We start from the raw sequence: 22,006 nt of genomic DNA, 5'->3' as shown, positions 1-22,006 counted from the left end.
TGTAGACCAAACATGTATGCCTATATAGTAGAAATTGCTCGTGTGTCTGTGTGCATTATGTGTGTAGCTCTGGAGATCAAGGCAGGTCTGGCTAAAAATTTTTGTGAGTTCTCAGAATACTGATGGAGTTTTTATTTTTTTTCTTTTCTTTCTTTCTTTTTTTTTTTCAACTGTGGAACTCTTTTGAGAGCCAAACAGAATATTAAAGGTCAAAAGGTCCTACATATTAAAGTACCACCCATTATAAGTTGAAAACAAATAGTCTTAATAGTTCGTGTAGCAATTGCTCTGGAGACACCATGACCATGGCAATGCTTATGAAGGAAACATTTAATTGGGACTGACTTACAGTTCATAGGTTTAGTTCATTATCATGGCAGGAAGCATGGTGGCACACAGGAGACATACATGGTTCTGGAGAAGGAGCTGTGTTCAAAATTTTGATCCACAGACAACAGGAAGAAATGCCTCACTGGGCATGGCAGAGCATCTGAGACCTTAATCCTACCCCCAGTAACACATTTACTCCAAGAAGGCCACACCTCCTAACGTGCCACTGCTTCTGAGCATATGGGGGGGGGGCATTTTCTTTCAAACCACTACAGTAACCAAATTAAAAATATCATATGGGCATCATGCCCACCTCTCCTCTCCATGCTGGACTTCTCTCTGTCCTGAGCTCCAGCAGAGCTTGTACAGCTTGCACAAGCTGGCACAGCTGCTGTGAGTTCCTGAGTGCAGCCGCCTTGTTGCATCCACCTCTCACCTCTTTCTACTTCCCTTCCACGGTGATCCCTGAGCCTTGGGAGGAAATGGGGTGATGTAGATTATCAATAGAAGACTGACAGTAGTAGCTTCTCCAGTAGAGCCCTGTGACCTGTCTGACCACAGGTTCTTGGTGTCAGGTGTGAGCTCCAACTAGGAAGGTGACTTAAATCTTGAAATTCAAATCAGAAAGTTGTTGCTTTCCCCCGTGAAATTCTTTTCTCTATTGCACCAGTAGGTGCATTTTCTAGCTCGGTTGTTAAAACTTGTACAAGTCCCACCCCTAGCAGAGGAGCTATTGATAATTCATAGCTGCGGGAAGAGGGTCAGCCAGTTTTCATTAAGGCTGTGGCTTTGATATGTCAACCATGTTCAGTCAATGATCCCCCCCCCCACATAATGAACTTCAAGAAAAAAAGAGAGATAAATCTGTTTTAATAGCTATATGACGTTGTCTGAAATGCATTTTGAAATAAAAGATGGAATAATCAGTATGGTGAATAACTTGAAATAAAAGCTTTATATACAGTGATAGGAATATATAAAATTATAGTCTATATATGCATTATTTGTTTACTGATACAGTGAAGCATAAAGTCACTTTGGATAGAGAGATAGATCCTTAATGCTGTATGTGGATGGATGATGTTTGTATAAAGCATCTTTAGAAGATATGATTTTACAGGTTGAAAGAAAGAAAATTAAGAAAATGGCCAGTCTAGTGACTGTCTTGGAGAAAACATTGTAAAACACATGAGTGATGAAAGACTGACATCAAAACAATGCAAGGTACTCACTCAACAGGAAGATAACAGCCAACAAAAACTGGACAGAGGAGCTGAAAATTCCTCATCAAAGGATACACTCAGGTAGCAGACAAGCACAGAGAAAGATGTTCAGCATCATCTAGCTGTAGGAATTGCAAACTCTAAAATTGAGGTACCTCTGTGTAGCCATCACACTGGCTTTGATACCGATACACCAAATATTAGTAAGAATGTGGAGGATTAATTTCTCAGCTTGTTGCTGATGGAAACAGCTGAGACAGAGCCAGTTCATCACATAAACCATACTATATGATCCAGAAAGTAAACTCCTTGATATTTATCTAAACGAATTGAAATGTAATGTGTACATGAAAACCTGTGAATGCTTGTATCAACTTCATTTGTAATCTCCCAAGCTTTAAGTCAGCTAAAATCTCTTTAATAGGTGATTGGATTGATAAAATACACCATATCCATGAAATATAATGTTTCTGTATACATTAAAAGTGAGTTATATTAAATGCTGGCCATCAAAAGAGGTCTCTGGGAATAGTAGGCAGGTGTTTGCCTACTGAGCCACATTCACAGCCGAAAATGAGTTTCACTGGAAAACCTACCACTATTACTCTGCTAAACGGAAAATATTAGTGACTCATAACAATATCATTATACCATAGGTTAGGGCATCTCTCATCCCTCTTCAGGGAAACTTCTTGTGCAGTGGATGGCAATTAACAGAAACCCACAGCTGGTTAGGTGCAGAGAAAAAGATACAGAACAGTACTCAGCTTTAAATGACACCCATCTTAAATCCCCTCCAAAAGCTCAGAGGTCATTGTGAAGATGGGTGACATCAGGGTGAGAGTCATGGCTGTGGACCATTGTAATGCAACAGTGTTTTATGAACACAGCAGGGCAGTTGCTCTCAGCATAGGAACATACGAACGCTCAGAAGTTGTGAAAGAATGCCTAAGATCTGTCAAGGACGCCCAGGTACAATTCCAGCACTGGAAAGGGAAGTGAGGGAGGGTCCTTGCTCTAGCTAAAGAGCTATTTATTGGTAATTGGTATTTCTGGGAAACACTTTTCTCTAAGTGTGCACCCTCTTGTGGGCTGACCACATGGTAGTGGAAGGCCACACAAGTACAAGTACATATGGGCAGCACAACCGCCCGTGATAGGTGAAAATAAAACAGGTACAAAGTTGGGTTGGTGGGGAAGGGGACGTGGATCAGGGAGGTATTGGGGGGGGTTAATGGGATCAAAATAGAAAATTCTCACAGGGCTAATAAAAAAAAATCAAGAATGCTTAAAAATGCACACTATTAAGTCAAAGGGGGGAAATCTAAGTGGATGTATTTTATATACCCTTAACTTCTTATAATGACAAATTTATGTCATATATACAGTTTTGGTATATTTTTATACACATATAAAATTATGACAGATATAAAGGTATGGAAACAGTTTAAAAATCTAGGTTTTTGGGAGCTTGACAGCAAGTGGATGAAAGGTTAAGGACACTGTAGATATCAGTACAGTAATACCCATGTGATACACTAATAACTACATGCTATTGCATAGTTATTGACAAGTGTGGACCCTGTTGTAAGATAAGTACTTTAGTTGTAACCTGCAGATCCTGATTCTTCACTAAAACCACACTATTTCATGATGCCAAGAATGGAACACTTGATGTGGCGAGTCATGATGGGGAGGCTATACTTCTCAATGTTTCTGTTGGCCTAAAGCAGAAAAAAATATCTGCCACCAGAGGGGTGTAACACAGACATTCTATTTAGGGCAGAGTATTCTAAAGTTTCTTACACCTGCAGTTATCTAACCATGCTATTAGGTACTGTCTACTGCGAGAGGAAGCTTCTCTGATGAGAGTTGAGTGAGACACTGATTTGTGAGGCTAGCAATATGCCATTAAGAGTTGTTTTGTTTTTCTCTTTTATTTATTTATTTATTTATTTATTTATTTATTTATTTATTTATTTTTGTTTTGTTTTCTTGAGACAGGGTTTCTCTGTAGCTTTGGAGTCTGTCCTGGAACTAGCTCATGTAGACCAGCTTGTCCTCGAACTCACAGAGATCCGCCTGCCTCTGCTTCCTGAGTGCTGGGACTAAAGGTGTGTTCTACCACCGCCCAGCTCTGAGTCCTTCCCCTGCTGTGTTATTTATCAGAATAGTAGCAGTGGCTTTTCCTCCAGGGCCCGGGGCCTACAGAGTCTCTTGTTCTTTGCTTTCTTAACAGTGTCAGGCAGGGGTTCTACCTATTAGAGGGGCCTTAAGTAAACATTTTAAAGTAGTTGGTTACTACCATATGATTTGAGACACTGTTGAGCCAGTGGGTATATCTTGTAGGAAGGCCACAGTTGCAGCTCACAGGGTTCATAGCTGGGTGTGATTGCTAACTTTGCTCCTCGGGTGGCATGTATAGTGCCTTCCAGCACTGTGGTAGTTTGAATGATAATGGTTCTCATAGGCTCATAGATTTGAATAATTGGTCCCAAGATAGTGGAACATTTGGAAAAATTAGAAGATGTGACCTTGTTGGAGGGTGTCAGTCATCTGGAGTGGGTTTTCACACATCATTTCTCAGTGTGTCTTATCTGCCTCCCACTGCAGATCAGGATAGAAGCTCTCAGCCATCCATTCTGCCATCAGAATCCACTGCCATACAGAATATCACTGAAGACATAAGCCCAATTAAACACTTGTAGGAATAGTTGACCACACAAAAAAGACTGTTTGTTTTGTGTATGTACGTGTGCTTTTCTTTCTTTTTGTATGTGCCTGTGTGTGTGCTTGTATGTGTGTGTGTGTGTGTTTTAGAGAGAAGATGAAGTTGAGGAGGGGGGTTTTGGAGGAGTTGGGAAAGGGGAAAGAATATGATGAAAGAATACTGTATGAAAATATTTAAAAATTAAAAAACACATGATGATCATAATAAAAATAGCACACTTATTATATGACTCTCACTCTACAATTCTTTGTGGAACAGTTATTGGTTCCAAGTGAAAGTATCTAATTTTCTGCTTTGAGACATGTTATGATGGTTTGTCATGTACATGGTGCTCATAAACCCTTGTCATCTGAACTTAGCAGAACTTTACACTAAAATGGAAAAAAAGTGGATCTTTGGAAGAAAAACTAAGGGAGAGGCTTCTATAGCTGTATAATTAAAACAAACAAATGAGGCCCAATGTAGATACAGCCTGCATTTTAGGGTCTACAGAACCTACTGCATTATAGTGAATACATCTACTCATGCCAGGATTGTGTCTTTAAATTTGCAAGGGTGATTCATTTGTAATGTGGGCTAATCTGCCAAAATGTCCATGAATTGTCTGATTACAAGACCCTAAACCTTTAGCTCTGGGACCCTGATGCACTAGATTAGGATTTCTTGAATCACCTATTTATAAATTAGGTTGGTGACTTTAGAGTTTGAGGATTTTAGTGTTAGGTCAGGATATTAAATTATGTAGGTGACTCTAGAGTTTGAGGATTATAGTGTTAGGTTATGATATTAAAGTATTTTTTGTCTTGATAGCAACTTTATATAAATTTTGCATTTATTTTTATCTGGATCATGTAGAATAATTTATCTGCTATTGGTAGAAACTGGTTCTAATAGGAAGGATAGTTTATCTTGAAAAAAGCCACCAAGTATGTTATTTATGCTTATAGATCTTTCTGTGATGTCTAACTGCCTTCTATGAAATGTGAAATTACCCCATAGTGAGGACAAGTTCATGGATATGGAAGTTGACATAAAAGGTTATAGGATAAAGAACTAATAAAGTTTTATAGTCAAATGTGTTTATAAGACTCAATCCTGTTTTGCTGATAGACACGCACTGTGATGGCTACAATTGAGGAATCGTCAGTCTGTGTGGGTGTTTTTCACTATGCACTGCCTATGGCTGTGGTCTTTTATCAACTTACTAATACTTGAGAGTACTGTTTATCAATCATTGGCTCTAAACCAGGGCAGTGATGTATGCTACATTATGTGGAGTTTATCTGCTTTTGTCTGATGTCTTCCCTAGAAATAACATTGTTGTAAGTTGTGTGTTCTCACCTATGTGGAAAGTCAAGTTTGTTAATGAGGACAGTGGTAATTTTTCAGCATTAGATATTTAAGATATTATGGAATAGAAGATGCTATAGGGTTTAAATATTTTTACTTTAATTATTCTACCATTTTATTATCATGATAGATAATATTGTGTTTTCTTTTCAGGTAAATATTTAAAACTTGAAAGTAATTCTTTGTAATATTTATGTCTTTAACATTTATGTTAACTCTGTGTCTGTGTTTTTTATATGTGCATACGGCATTTGCATGTGGGTATCCTTGGTGGTCACCAAGTGAGTTTCAGATCCCAGGAGCTGGAATTACAGGCAGTTTGAGCTGCCATGTTGGTGATGGGAATCAAACTCAGTCTTCTGGAAGAGGAGCAAGTGGTTTGAATTGCTGAGCCAATTCTTCAACCTCTCAGTGTCATTCTTAAGTATTTATCTCCATCTTTGTAGATGTTTCATGGGACAATCACAAAAGAGCTCACCAGCCATGAAGAGTGGAGTCACTACAATGAGAATATAATAGAAGATCAGAAGGACTTTGTATTTGTAAAGTACAATGGCCTCCACCTGAAGTCCCTGGAGAACCTGCAGTCCTGCATCTCTCTGAGAGTCTGCATATTCTCCAACAACTTCATCACTGACATCCAGCCCCTGCAGAGCTGCGTGAAGCTCATTAAACTTGATCTCCATGGAAACCAGGTAAGCACTAACTGCTTTCACATGTCAGTGAACGTGCCCTGTTAATCAATAGCACTTCCCAGCCATTGAAAATGTAACGGAAAACTTAAGATTATATACAAATAAGGCTCAAATACATAAAATATAACATGTAATAAAAAATTAAGTGATATATAAAAATGTACGATATGTTTTACTTTTTGTATTTTTCAATTATGTATGTATAGACTCTCTCTGTGTCTATTTCAAATGTGCGTGGCTTCGCACAAAGGCCAGAAGAGGGCGTCCAGGTTTGTGTACCTGAAGTTGCAGGGGTCCCGGGAACTGAATGCGAGTCATTGGAAGTGCAATGACACTCTCAGTTACTGAACCGTCCTCCTAGGCTGTTTCACTTCTTTTTACATCATTTTGCTTTCAAGGTTTATTTTATTTTCATGTATGTTTGTGTATGTATCTTTGTGTGAATGGGGGTGCTCATGGAAGCCAGAAGAGCGTGGTGGAGGCCCTGGAGTGATGGGTAGTTGGGCGTTGTCAGTGAGAGTGGTTCTGGGTCTGCTGGAAGAGCAGGGGAGCTCTCAGCACAGAGCCACCCCTTCAGCACCATATGACTACATCTTCAATGTACGCTGCAGGTGAGTCCGCAGTTCTGCTGTGAGTAACTTTAACTGGAATTATCCTCAGTACTTTCCACAGAAAGATCATATCTATGCAGACCTGTGAGTATGGCTATACATCTGTTATGCTATTGATTCCAGCTTATTTCAAATTCCTGGTGTGTCGTGTCTTTGAAGTCATCATTTGGAGAATTGGAAATGTTAGTTTTATTAGGCAATCGACATTTGCAAAATATTGAATTTTAGATGATATTAAATGTTTCACCATTTTTTCCTTGCAGACTTTATGAATCATACATATTTTAAATATTATTTCAGATAAAGACTCTTCCAGATCGAAATTTTTGGGGTGGACTCAAGAACCTAAAACTCCTCTATCTTCATGACAATGGTTTTGCCAAGCTGAAGAACATCTGTGTGTTAGCCGCGTGTGCAAGTCTTATAGGACTGACCATGTTTGATTGCCCAGTGAGTCTTAAGAAAGGCTACAGACATGTTCTTGTCAATAGTATCTGGCCTCTCAAAGCCCTGGACCACCACATTATATCTGATGAAGAAATCATTCAGAACTGGCATCTTCCGGAGAGATTTAAAACATTCAACCACAGGCTCTTCTTCAACCTTTCCCCAGCATTGATAAAGGTAACTCACTCAATGAAAGTTTCCTTTATGATCAGTCACAGGTATAAAATTTAGCTCTAAATACAATACTTAATATATAATCTGTTTAACAGTATTGTTTTGTATCTTTTATGAAATATTCACTACTGAAAACTCAAAGCCCTGAGGTTACACATTGTTGTATAGACTTAAAAAGATAACCATTCTTCATAGCCCTTGAATTTTAGAGTGGATAAAATTGGGAGGAAGGCTTAACTCTGCAGCTCTTTGAAAAAATTAATTAAACAGAGGACATGCATGGATTTGCAGGGAAGTGTTTTCAGATGTGACACAGCAGTAGACTGCATTCTCAGGGATGACTAGGTGATTCCAGCACTGTCAAACGAAGACCACTGTGACACCACAAGGTGATGTGTGCTCGTAAGACCATCACTGCATACGTGGTCTGTCACTGACCAAAAGCATGTGTGTTGCATGGCTACACTTATAGATGGAATCTGAGGTAGAAAAAGGAATGTATGTGAAGAGTGATGGAGCCGGAGGGCATGTGTGCCCCTACCCTGAGGAGCTGAGCTGCAAGGCTGTGCTGTAACTGCCTATAGCCCTTACATATTATGAGGAAGAACAAGGTTTCACAATATTAGTTGAATACATTTGGGGTTTGGTAATTATTTTGTAATAATTGAAATAAAAATAAAAATGAGGTAGGTTTTGAGCCCCGTGTCTTAACCTGCACTCTTGAGGCCGGGAATCAGTTAGGTTCTGCCCAGTGGTGGCAGTGTGTGTCATGTCTTCAAGGATGAAGGTTCCTTTAAGGAAGTAATGAAAAGTCTGGGGGAGTGGGGGAGACAGAAGGGGTAACCAAGGATCAGAGTGGAGAGCCTCACCTTCTTAGTACGTGAGCTACCGCCGTTAGCCTGGCTGCAAATACAGCCATTTTCTCATGCTATGTGCTCTATACATGGATAGCCCTGCCAAAGTTCATTAAAGAAAATTTATTAAAAAGTATTAAAATGATTTTTTTAAAGAAAAGTATTTGCTGGAGAGGACAAATCAGGGGAAAGGGAGGGAAGGGAAAAGAAGGAACTAGCAAAATGAAAGGTGTGGAAAGATAGGCTCCTCCGCGTGCATGAATAAGAAGGCCTTGCTGAAAAGCATCCCCTTTGGCAGGGAGGGCTGTTCCTTTGCACAGAAGATGAGCACTGTGAGCATTCAAAGCCAAGCCATTGCCAGATAGGGCAGCACAAAGCTGTGAATTCGAGTCTGTCTCCTTTTCAGGGTCCTCCAACTGGCGTCCTGTCACAAGAGTGACAATATTTAATGGTCTATGCTTAATACATAGAATGTGGGAGGAGAAGGAAGGACTCAAAGTTCAAAGTTTCTAATACTATGAACCCTAGTGACTGGCATCAGGGAAAATGCCTGCATGTAAACTTGCAGTAGAAATATGAAATTGATCCTGTTCCACTTTGCTTTTGTTTTGATGGGGGAAAGATCAAATATGCCTGGAAATGAAGAGTTAAAATTCAGAGGGAATGTTTTGGGCTTGTGCTGTGAACCAAGTTATCTGCTTGAAGTCATAGTTGAGGCCAAACATGCTCGGGACCATGGAGGGATCAATAAAGACTGAGCTAATGAGAAGCCCTTGAAGCATATTCTCACTTTGTATGTAGGAAGCACTGGAACCAGTGAGGATAAAAGTCAATTGATCTTGGGAGGTGAGAAGAAAAGCAAAGACACAGCAATTACCATCGTGTTGGTAAAAGAAAAATAATTTTTAAAAAGAAAATGTAAAAAGTTTTAATGGTCCCAAGAAAAACACTAAAGTAGTGTTTTGAAAGGCAGGAGGTGTGAAAGAACCGCTCCAGACTGAGAATCTCACAGCCTGCAAGTGCCAGGAATAAAAGGACAGTGGACAGTGTGGCTGCCACTATAGCCACTCTAGATTGTGTCCCCAGACTCTACAGAGCACAGGGACAGCTTTATTTGCAGTAAATAGGACGCAGGGATGAAAACATTTTGAATGAACAGTAAAAAGATTAAAATTTCAGAAATGTGAGTAGTTTAAAAAGCATTTTGGAGTCAATAATATATTAGGGAGAGATTCCTAGGGCCTCCCCTAGCTTCTGAATCACTGGTTACTGCTAGAGTCCAGGGAAGGGAAATCTCTGTCTTCACTTGTGCACTAAGGGGCCACAAGACTCCAGGGAAGAGTTCTAACCCCATGATCACACAGATGTCTCTGTTGTATGCAATGCAATGAAAAACAAAGCAAACAGCACAAAATTCGGAATCTGTGTAGGTCTTATTGGAAAGAGGGGACTAATAGAGGATGGAGGACGATGGGTGTAATAATAATCAGAATGTATGAAATGGTCAAAGAGCAAACTCAATAGTAGCTACAGACTGTTTTGGAGAAAGTCTATGCAGAAGACTGTACACATGGAGCCAGCCCTGAGCTCCGGGCTCAGAAGCGCTGTGGATGAACTGGGAGATTTGCTGCACAGTGGCATGGACTTGGCCTTCTGAATGAACAGTGCTGCTGGGAGATTTGCTGCACAGTGGCATGGACTTGGCCTTCTGAATGGACAGTGCTGCTGTAGACAGGGTTCTTTAGTCACTAACTGATCGTGGAAAGACTTAGCAGAATACACTTAAAAGGAATGCATGTGAGTTTATGGAGACATTTGTTGAGTATTGTTTGAAATATGTATTTTGAAATATAACATTGCTCTTATATAATGAATAAAAAGAAATATGAAAATTAGAAACAATGAACATTATCCATACACTCTCAAGGGTTACCATTTTTTAAAGGAGGAGAGCATGAGTGTGCAGAGTAAGGAGTGTATGCTTTTTACAGTAGAAATAATCCTGTGGTAGTTCAAAGTTTTGTTCTTAACTTAATAAAATAGGTAGTTCTTACTTGCCTTTGATTGTGACCTAAAGTGAATTCGAAACTTGTTTTCTTTTGTTAAAGTATTTAACCTTGAAGGAAAAGTCTGTTGTCTTTCAGCAGCTGTTGTTCACTCATCAGCATGAAAAAAATTCAAAGTTAACATAAATTCATAAAGGATACAGACTCTCTGCGTATTTTCCATCTTTATGTGGCTTATTCTTCTTATATAATTTTATTTGCTGTTTAAAGGCTTTATTTTATTATTTATAAACAAATTTTCTATGACTGTCTACATGCATTTTCTTTTAATTTTTTTAAGCCTACATATATATTTTTTTTAAAAACACTACCACCTGTTCAGAGCTTTTTTTTCTGTCCGAATCTGTCTTTACTGAGCAACAGCAGCATTTTCTGACCATGTGAGACAAATCTTAAATTGCCATGTCAGCTGTTTCATGGCCCAGCTTCGCAAATGGAGCTGGCTGCTGGCTACAACCTGTAGGAAGCTGCTGATACCCACACCTCTGTTTACTGAGGACTGGCCTGCCTGAGAGGCAGCAGGACTAAACTGCCACGTCTGGCTCTTTGCCCAGAACTTTTCTTAGCTTTCTGAGACTCTGTGTTTGTATATTTGAGCCCCATGTTGGGTGTCATATGTAGTCAGACTTTTCGTTGGGGTGCCGCTCACCAAAAGCCACATGGAGACTTATTATTAATTATGAAAGCCCCACCTATCGCTTAGACTTGTCCCACTAGCTCTTATAGCTTAAATTAGCCCATTTATATTAATCTACATTTTGCATCATGGCTTTTTATATCTCTTCCATCTTGCACCTTCTGTTTCTTCTCTGTGTCCTCTAGTTTCTTTCTCTACCTGGAAGTTCCACCTGGCCTCTTCCTGCAGAGCTATTGACCAGTCAGCACTTTATTAAGCCATAAGGAACCTTGGTAAACCAGTCAGATCTTCACAGTGTACAGAAAGATTGTTTCACAACAATTTCCTAGGCATAAAGCTTATGCTCAGGGAAGAAGATGTAGTCACATCTACCGAAGCCATAGTTTCTGTAACCTGGATCTCTGTATTGGAATTTAGAAGAGTCTTAGGGTACTCTGAGCAGTGAGGCATTTCAGGGAGTCACAAAGCTATTCTGCCTTCTAGAGCTCTGGACTTAGGATGGCAGGGACTGATTTAATGACCTCTCAATCCTTTTGTCAGGATTAAGAGTTGATTTCTTGATCAGATTTTGATTTCTTCTGCAACTTTCTGATTTCCTTTCTCAAATACAGGATGAGATAGAGATTTTCCTATTTTATCTTCCTTTTGATGAAATACTATCTTGAAGTCATTTTCCCTTCTTGCAGCAAGAGTGTGAATGTATCTTTGCTTGCATTAGTCTTTAGACAGATGCCCTAGCTTCTTTCTCTTAAACTCTGTATTTCATAAAGCCCTCAGACATGGTTACACTCCAGATGAATTCTTGGCCAATATATGAAGATGGTGGTCTAGTTCCTTTCTCCAGTACCTTTTCATAGTCCATATGAGATGTTGCAATGACCCCATTCCCCACTTTTCTATTAGCAATCAGCTTAAAACAGTGTATGTTTAAAAAGCAGGTGCTGCCCTTGGTTCAGCTGCAATGAGGTCAGATGAGCTACTATAGGAGAAGAAAGCATAGGAATTACAGTGAGACAGAAGGCATGCAGATTCAGCGGCCAGGTTTGCTTCTTTAATAACATAGGAACTAAGGAGTGTTCCACAAGAATTCTTTCTGAGGCTAATCACAGGAATCACCTGATCATCACCATGAGGCCACACCTTCTAAATGTTCTACCACCTCCTCTCACTGTGATTCTGGTGAGCAAGCTTCCCAAGGTTATAAACTGCTGTAAGTCTCAGGAAAACCATGTCAAAGTCATTTAGCTTGCAGGTTTGGTGAAGTTTAAGTTAGTGTGGTGATGCCCTCCTAGTGCTAAAGAAGATGCCATCACAAGAGAGTAAACATGTCCTAGAGAGCTCGGTTTGGTGGCAAAGCCATCCCACGGATATACCACTAATTCATTTATTCCATAACAGATGAAAGTTTAAAGCTATTAAAGAGGGCAGAGACTTGAAAGAATCCCTCCCAGTGGTCCACTATCCCGCTGCCATTAACATATGTGTGGAGGATTGCTTCGAGTCATAGAATTTATTCAGTTGTTTCTTTACATTTTTAAGAACTGGAGGTTAGAAGTTCAACAACTAAACGCGGGGCATGAACAGATAAATACTCCGCCTCACTGAAAGAAATGTTTGATTCAGGCCTGGTATCTATAGAGCAAATGTTTGATTCAGGCCTGGTATCTATGGAGCAAATGCAACATTTAAAGCTGAACAGCAAAAGCACAACTACTAAACAATGACCAAAATCGTTATCCATTAGGGAGATACAAGGTAACTAGCAGATTTTTTTGTTTGTTTTGTTTTTGGTTAAGTACAAGTTATGACTAAAATAAAAAAAAAATAGGAAATACCGTTACCAAATTCTGATAAGTATACAGAGAATACTCCACAAAAGATTTTGCTAGTTTCTTTTAAACTAATCATGAACTGGCCACGTGATTCACTAGTTGCTTGTCTTAGAATTTATCTCAGAGAAATAAAGGATTAAGTCTTGCAAGAATAAATGCTTCATGAATGTTTTGAGTAGTTTCTCCACAGGTACCCTGCATTAGATTTTTACCATTATAGCAAAACACCTGAAACAGGGTACTCATGAAATAATGGGACTATTTAACTCACTCTGGAGCTAAGGGAACTCTGTCATCAACCTCTTAGTGAGTGGGGGAGTACACGTGGAAGGGAAGGTTACACTGAAAATGACAAGTCGAGAACCTTGGATGAGGGCAGGCTCGGCTTCACAGTGATCTGCTCACAGCTCTCCTGTCCTTTCTGTGGGCAGAGCTGTGATCTGAAGACCCATCTTAGAATTTTATGCAGTCAGACTAGCATGTGCTTTTGGAATTAGTTTCTGAAGCTTTTCCTATTATCAAAATATTAAGTAGATTCCATCAAAGTCATACGACAAAGCCTCATTATTTTCTCTTTAATGCCTCTCTATGGGCTATGCCAGCATTAACACTATAATCTCTACCACTCTGCATGCTGTTAGGATAAACTTTTCATTATTATTATACCATTTATCTTATCTTATTGATTATTGATATTTATGTTTAAAGGTATATGTGCTTTGCCCCAGATTTCATCATAATCCTGTTCATTAGACTGATTAGTATCAATCAACTTTTTCGCTAGTGTATTAATTTCAGAGCTTACATTATATTGAGCAAGCTGCCTATTTAATGACTCTCTGTTAACTTTGTGATAAAGATTATTATATATTTAGTGGTCTCAAAAAGATTGAATCAATGTCTTTTATTTAATGCTACAAAACTTTGGGGAGATATCTTATTTGGATGGTCACATGTAGATGGAATTTTCTTTACTGCCTGGTCCCACAGCCATTCAGTCCCAAATAAACACACAGAGGCTTGTATTAATTATAAATTGTTTGGCATCTTAGCTTAGACTTATTATTAACTAGCTCTCATAATTTAAATTAACCCACAGTCCTTATCTATGTTTAGTCACATGGCTTAGTACCTTTTCTCAATATAACATTCTCATCTTACTTCCTCTGTGTCTGGCTTTGATTGTGTCTCTGCTTTTCCCCTTCCCAGAATTCTTCTAGTCTGGTTACCTGCCTGTACTTCTTGGCTGGCTACTGGCCAAACAGTGTTTTATTAAACTAATATGAGTGAAAAATCTTTACTGTGTACAAGAGCTTTATCCCACAGCATTCCCCCCCCTCTTTTTTTCAAAATAAGAACTCCGTATCTAATCTCCTTTGTTTAGTTTTTTATTTTTTCTTGACCGTGATCTGCAACAACTAGTAATGAATACTCTAAAGAGAGAGAAACAGGCATAATCCATTTTGGGGGAATGTAGGCATTGTTTTCTAGGCTACTTCCTGCTGGTTGGGGATACTGATAATCTTATGGGGACCTAAAGAAAATTTAGGATTATGGTCATGTCCTGCCTGGAGTATTATGTGAGGCTGAATCATCTCAGGCGGCAGTCTTGAAGCTGTTCTGGATGCAGATCTCAGAAGAAACTGCACCAGTGCTCTGAAATGTAGAATCATCTGGGCCATCTGTTTCCACTGGAGTTTTTTTCAGGGGTTATTCCTTGATAGAACCTTGTTTTTCTTAATCCAGAATGAATCTTCAGCCTTTCATTTCCTATGAGAACAAAAGCAAAACCTCTTCTACAAAGTAAACTAACTTTTGACTTAAATTTTGAATTTAAGACATTTTCAAATTATATTGGCTGAATTAATCCAATAGTATTTATAATCAAATGTCTTTTAGCAGCTGTTGCTACTTCCTCATCAGCCAAACAATTCAAGGACAACACAATAACATACATTATCCAGCTTCCCTGTGTATTTCCTAATCTTTACATGGCTTTATTTTTATTCTATTTCTTTTTTTTCAATTTTGATTTTTGAGACAGGGTTTCTCTGTGTATCTTTGGCTGTCTTGGATCTCATTCTGTAGACCAAGCTGACCTTGAACTCACAGAGATCTACCTGCCTCTGCCTCCCAAGTGCTGGGATTAAAGGCATGTGTCACCACATCCAGCTACTCTATTTCTTTTTTTTTAAAGGCATTTCCCTATTCTTTTATTTTCTCTCCCAAGCTTACATATATTTTTAAACACATTATAAAACATTTAGAAGGTTTTTTTTTTTTTTGTCTGAATCTGTCTTTACTGTTTATCTCTATCCTTTTCTGAGCACATGTGTCTTTAATCTTCTAAGCAGCATGGCTAGGATTAAAGCTGCAGCTTTGGTGCCCTACTCCACCCTATTCCTTAGCTTTCTGAGAGTCTAGCTTCATGTTTGAGGTACTGGTTGGAACCGTGTTTATTGTTAAAACCCTGTGGAGTTTCAAGGTCCATGCACCACCAAAAACTATGCAGCTGACTTCTCATAAACACCATTTAAGTGTTTGGTGGAAGAGCCTCTTAAAGTGCTGCAAGGTTTACCCACTAATGCAGAGAAGCCTCTCTTACGGGAGCTGCACCTCTGCTTGCCTCTTACAAACAAAGTCCACCTGAGAAAATGCTGCTACCGAGAGGCCGTGCTTGACTCTTGTTCTTTTGTGTCTAGAAGCCCTTCCCAAGCTCACTCAGATTTTATGTGGATGTAGTTGCTGAATGTTGGGCATCATTTGTAGATGGAAGTTTCTCTCTTGCCTGGGGACACACACAGGCTTGTATTAATTATAAATTGTTTGACCTATTAGCCCAGGCTTATTATTAACTAGCTCTTACAACTTAAATCAATCCATAAACCTTGTGTATGTTTTGCCACATAGATTGGTACCTTTTTTCAGTGAGGCATTCTTATCTTGCCTCCTCTGTGTCTGGCTGGTGACTGACTCTCTGCCTTTCCTCTTCCCATAATTCTCCTAGTCTTGTTGCACAACCTATACTTCCTGCCAAGCTACTGACCAATCAGCACTTTATTAAACCAAGACAGGTGACAAATATTTTCAATGTATAAGAGCATTATCCCACATCAGTCATGGCTCCATGAAAAAGCACCATTTCTGTCTCTATCTTACAGATCACAGAAATGGATGGGCAGGTTATTTAGCCCAGATCCAAGAGCTAGTAAGGAATCTGTTTGATATTCAAGCCAGGCAGCTTTTGTATAGACAGCATTTGGGGTGGGGGGAGGGGATGGAGAGAATGGCTTTTCCTTGGAAAAAGGATGACTTCACTTGTTTAGATATTGAAGGATTTTGGCTATTGTATAACTCAACAATGATATTCTTGTTAGCATTTTGTAATTATCTAAAGACATTTGGAATCTGAAGTGTTCATTTGCTTTGTGAAGTATTGAGGAATGAAAAATACACAATAGAGTTGAGATCTAGAACATCTACACACAGATCTAAATTCTACAGAGAAATTAATGTAAATTCGAGAGATAAAATAAAAAGTATAAAAGCTAGGTGTGGTGGCTTATGCCAACAATGCTTGTACTGGGAAGGTATGGTGGCTCATTTTTACAGTGCCAATACTGGGAAGGCCAAGGAATTAAAATCCTTGCTGGGCTATATAGTGAGTTACAGAACGGACTTGGCTGTGGAGGAGGACTTTGTCCCAGATGGAAAAAACAAAGAGAAGAGATTAGAGGCTAGGAGAGAGGAAAGAAAAATAATGGAAAATATTATGAATATTGAACAAAGTATGAAATTGAAAGTTATTAACATCATTCAATACTAGTTAAAAATAAGATGGAAGATAAAAAGAAAGCACAAGTGCTTACACTTAAGATTTTTTAAATGCAAGAAAATTCTGGACAAATAAAAGTGTTGGCGTTGGTACTGAGAAATTGAGACAGTAGGAGGCATTTGCAGACACAGAGATGTTGAAAGAGTTTGACAAATTGGAGTGGCAGAAAATGGTTTAGTGTTTTCAGAGGTTACAGAACATGTCTGAGCATGTCAACAACACAGTAATACAATGTTAGATGTAAGACAGGGAGACAGGACTTTATACTGTAAAATCTCGGGGAAATATTGAAGAGCTTTGCATTTGAGAAAAGTCATTCTGTGTTCTGAATAAAATGACCAGATAAGAGAAAACAAAACCTTACACATGTAAATTTTAATGAGTTTGTATAAACATCCTCTGATTCATGCGTTAGAGGGGCACCATACTGCCAGCAGCTAGCATTCTGTCTATGGAAAGAAAGACATTTTATGAAGTGGTTATGGAATCAGGACAAAGAAGATCCTAGTTAGAGGCTAGGTGGCAGATTCTGATTGGTGTAGTTCCTGGTTTTATACTATTGTTTATGTTGGTTGCTTTGTTCTCGTGGGGATATAAAGTACCAGACCCATTCTAGGTTAATGGCTTCTCAATTTTTTTTTTAACAGAATGGAGTAGAAGTAAGGAGTTATTACAAATTTTTCTCATGGCTTCTAAGGTCTGATTTAGTACACTGGTAGAATATGGCATTTAAAATGTTTGAAGAATTTAGGACTTATCATGACAATGAGGCACATCTGCTCCTTGACCAATCTACTTCAAGAGAAAGGTGCTCATCGACGAGGCTCCTTATGGAGTTGGTTAGCCATTTGGGCAAGCAACTGCTCTTGCCTGGACTGCTTGATGCTATGCTGTATGAACTGGACATTCAGAACCCACAGAGAAATGACTACAGAACTTGCCTAAAGGTGAGATGTTTCTTCAGGGTTCCTGCCTCATGAGTCTGCCAGACATTCTGCAGGACACAGAGGAAAGTGACTGACAAACTGCCAATATAGGCGGAACTATCTTTGAAATTTCCTGCTTCATGGAAAAGTCTGCTTTTCCATGGATACTGTGGGCCTGTAGGCTGAAGATGGATGATGCCCCAATGATACAGAAGAACTTTGGGTGACTGTACAGGCAGCAAAATGTCTATCTCAATTCTAGAGTTTTGAAAGTTACTTACAATGCACTTTCTGTTTACTTAGGTAATGTTATATACTTCTGGAGTCTTTGATGAAGTTGAAGAATTTATATTTTCCTTAGTTATGGTAAAAATAAAGTAGATATAAATATTATAACTATCATTCTTGCTTGATACAACCTGTTTTGTTGTAAGTAATTTTACTATGTTAAAGTTAAAACCTTTCTTTTTATTTAAACAGAAAAGGGAAGGAGATGTGGGATTCCACTCAGTGTACTGTGAATACCATTGATTAATAAAGAAACTGCTTTGGACCTATAGCAAGGTAGAACTTATTTAGGCAGGAAATCTAAACTGAATGCTAGGAGAAGGAAGGTGGAGTCAAAGGAGAAGCCATGGAGCTGCCACCCGAAACAGATATGTTGTAACCTTGCCGGTAGGCCATGAGCCTCATAGTAAAATATAATATAATATAAAATAAACAACAGAAATAAAAAAAAATATATATATATATATATAAAACAATCAAGCAACCTTACTACAACAAAGGATGTCCAACAGCACACCTAACCTTCACAGCCCTGAGGAGTTGTGTCATGGTCAGGAGTTTTATGTGCCCCTCCCATTACAATGATGCACATCAAAGGCCATCTTCATGTTTAAGGAGGCACCGTTTCACATCACTGCTTCCCAGAGAGGAGGATGATTTCACGAATGTCTCCATATTGGGAGAACAGTCTGGGACAGAGGATGCTATCAGGAATCTTGCACATTGTGCAGAAAATTGAAATTATTTGAAATACTAATGATTACATTTTAATTAATACAACGTATATTTACTATTCAACTAGTATACTGACAAGACGTTGCTTAAAATTTTATTAATTCATTTAGTAAATGCTTTAATGAACAATAAAAACTACTGAATAAAATTTCTTCATATAGGGTACAACCTATGAGGATGAAATTAATACTATCAAACGTGTTATTTCAAGGATTAATGGAATTCTGGCTCATAATTCACCAGTGTTGATTGTTCAAAGATGGATACGTGGTTTCATAGTTAGGAAACACTTGAGGTATGTTTCCTTTTCTTAATCATCTGAATGTTGAAATGAGATAGAAATATCAAGTTTAAGAAGCAAATTCTAGAATAATTTGCACCTTTGTAGTTTCTGTTCTCAAAATAATATTTACACTATACTTGAGCTGTATAAAGGTCAATAAGAAAAATACCATATTATGATATATAGTCAGAATTTGATGCCTTTATTTGTATTTTTAAATGACTATAAAGTAATTTGTAAGTACAAATTTTGCAGTTTTTGAATACTATGATATTTTTATTAAGATTTAAAGATGCCAACCAAGAACCTATGTTGAAATTTTCTCTTATTAGAAACATAGTCATAGTTTTATGTATATATGTATATATTATCATATGTACATGTATATGATAAAATGGTGGCTTTCTTCTCTATATAATTCTACAAGGTAGTAATAGAAGTCATACATACAATATATGTATATATTTATATATAATAAGGGTATATATGTAAGTAAGATAAAATAAGTTTATATACCTTAAAAGTATAAGGAGATTTTAGGTTTTATTGGAATCCTTTGTTAATGCACTCAGGACTGTGTTTTCTGTCTCAGAATCGAGGCCCCCTCTGCTACTGCTATAACCTGAAATAATATCCCTGTTGACTGGACATTGCTCACAATCCCAGCACATGTAAACAGAGTCTGAGTTCTGTAGAAAGGGTGTGAGTTATAAACAGAATCTCTGTGTCCAGGCCAGACTGTTGTGAGGGCTCTTTCCTTGAAGATCTCTTCCATTAGGCACATCATGTTACTGCTCTAAGCCAGTGTTTCTTCATCTGTAAACGGTAAAGAGCAGGGCTAATGGCAGTGCTCATACACTTGCTTGTAGGAATTGAGAGAATGAATTTAACAGCACCCAGCAGAAGTGGCCACGACTTTAGCACTAGGTACTGCTGTAGACGCACCTCTACCATTGTTTCTGGGCTGTCTGCACTATCTACCGCTGCGGAAAACGTGCCTGGGATGTCCCCCCTTTGTCCTTCGTGTTTCATAAGCACACAGGATGACCTCATCAGACTGGAGTTCTAATCCGTTTATTCTCCAATTCCAAATCCTTTAGTGCCTCCAAAGGTACCTAGGGACAATGTCTCAATGACAAGCTCTCACCATGCATGTTATACTGCAGCTGTCTGGATCTTGGTCTGTCAGTTCCCTGAGAGAATCTGTTTCTGTGTTCTGCTCTGGGTCTCTAGAACAAAACAGGGCTTGAACCATTGAGTGTTCACAAATTGTGAAATTGATGAACACAATAAAGGAACATCCCATGAGATCTGGGATCGTCTGTTTCTGGATCAGTCTACGGGAGAGTGAATGCACAGACTAGGAAACAGCAAAATGAGCGGCACCAAAGAGAGGCATTGCCACAGACTGGGGTCCCTACCCACCCCAGGTCTTAGTCCTGAGAAAGGCCTCCCTACAGCAAGACATTTCATTTTCCTTAAAGGTTTTCTTTTAAAATGCCTAAATACCACCCACTTTCCCTCAGCCCCAAGTGTAGACTGAGCCTAGAATTATTACCAGTCCTATAGGTTAGAGTGGAAGCTCCTGGTACACAGATGGTGGGGTGAAGCATCTTAGCAAATAGGCAGAGAGGCCTGTACCTGACTGGCATCCAGACTGAGGTCATAGGGAAGATGGAGGAGACTCTAGGACACGGATGTTAAGAAATGTGCAGCTCATGTTAGAAACGGGTCCATCCACTTCATGTGTCTAGTTTGTAACCAGATCTTTGCAATGGTGTCTGTATTGGTGGCTGTACTGCACATCAGTGAGCTGCTACGTAGCTCACTGTGGGTGCTTATGAAGAAAAGGGCTGTGTCAAATCTGTAGCTTGTGGCTTTGTTGCATGTGTGCTGAGTCCTGTGCACCTTGACCTTCTGTTTTTTCCTTCCCACTCCTGTCACTGAGTATCACCAGAGACCTCAGTTCTCTCAGACAGGAGTGACATTTAAAGAGTAAGACGTAGGAGCTGGATGTGTTGCGTGACCGTGGGTCATCCTGGTTCCTAAGCCATGTCCAGAGACTCAGTGTAGAATGGATCCTGCTTTCCAGAATGACTTCATGTGATAACCCTCCATACAAGGTTCTTTTCTGCCTTCATTGAAGACTGTCCTCCTCTTCCTGCCGGAGAACTGTGATTATCAACTTATCAGAAATTTCAAGCACTAGTTTCCTCCTACAGTATGAACATAGCACTTGGAGAGTCATACGTGGACACTGCTGCCAGCAGCGCACTCAGTGAGGCTGCAGACCCGCTGCATGTTTAAATGTGTTTAGACGGAAGAACGATGCGGAACACTTGTTTCATTTGTCACAATGGTATTAGCTCTTACTTAGTGATTCTCTCTCCTTAGATTTATGAATATTTTATTTTAATTTGTTTTTATTAGAGCACTTTACATCGTGTTTCCTGATAATCATGCCCCTTCTCATTTAGGTTGAATGGATTTTAAAGTGCTGATCCCTCTCTGCACTCTACCCTCATTTTCCGAAGTTGCCTGATTCTAGTTAGTGTTGCTTTCTGAGTCCTGAGCAATTTCATGCTATTTTGTGTAGTTCATTTCATGGTAATAGGTTGTTTTTCCCCTTTTAAATTATGCTTTTATCTCTTGATCTTACTCTATTGTCAATAGCGATCCTGTATTCTCTGTTTTCTGCTTGTCCTTTACTATGTACACATCTTTATGAGATTGGATGGATTTCCTGAGCTATAAGAAGATTCCTTTGTGTTTCTTGTCCTGAAGCTTTCCCCTCTATGGTGATGCAGTGTCTAAAACAATATCTGTCTTTCAGGGACCTGTGGCTGGGGTCCCACCATCTCCTTTCTTCTGTGTACCTCCTTCCAATTTGATGTTTCCCATCTTAGTTTTAAGTCTTTCCCCAGGTACTTCCTATGACCTTTGAGTTTGGACCTAGAATTGAACTGTGGTTAATATCAGGACTTCATAA

The 22,006-nt window shown here is 39.0% G+C and overlaps 1 protein-coding gene across 1 annotated transcript in view; it reads left to right on the top strand.

The window, feature by feature from the left end:
- The window catches only part of Lrriq3 (leucine rich repeats and IQ motif containing 3), a 66,840-nt gene that overhangs the window by 1,060 nt on the left and 43,774 nt on the right, over window positions 1–22,006 (top strand). The window contains exons 2-4 of the mRNA XM_050149454.1: window positions 6,081–6,329; window positions 7,241–7,564; window positions 18,896–19,029. Coding sequence (XP_050005411.1) covers window positions 6,081–6,329; window positions 7,241–7,564; window positions 18,896–19,029 — 707 coding nt within the window. The remainder of the gene's footprint in view (window positions 1–6,080; window positions 6,330–7,240; window positions 7,565–18,895; window positions 19,030–22,006) is intronic.

The sequence above is a fragment of the Alexandromys fortis genome, unplaced genomic scaffold (genome assembly GCF_014885135.2).
Source record: "Alexandromys fortis isolate MF-2015 unplaced genomic scaffold, M_Fortis_MF-2015_v1.1 scaffold_68, whole genome shotgun sequence".
Classification (NCBI taxonomy): Eukaryota; Metazoa; Chordata; class Mammalia; order Rodentia; family Cricetidae; genus Alexandromys; species Alexandromys fortis.
This window is presented reverse-complemented; position numbering and strand designations above follow the sequence as displayed.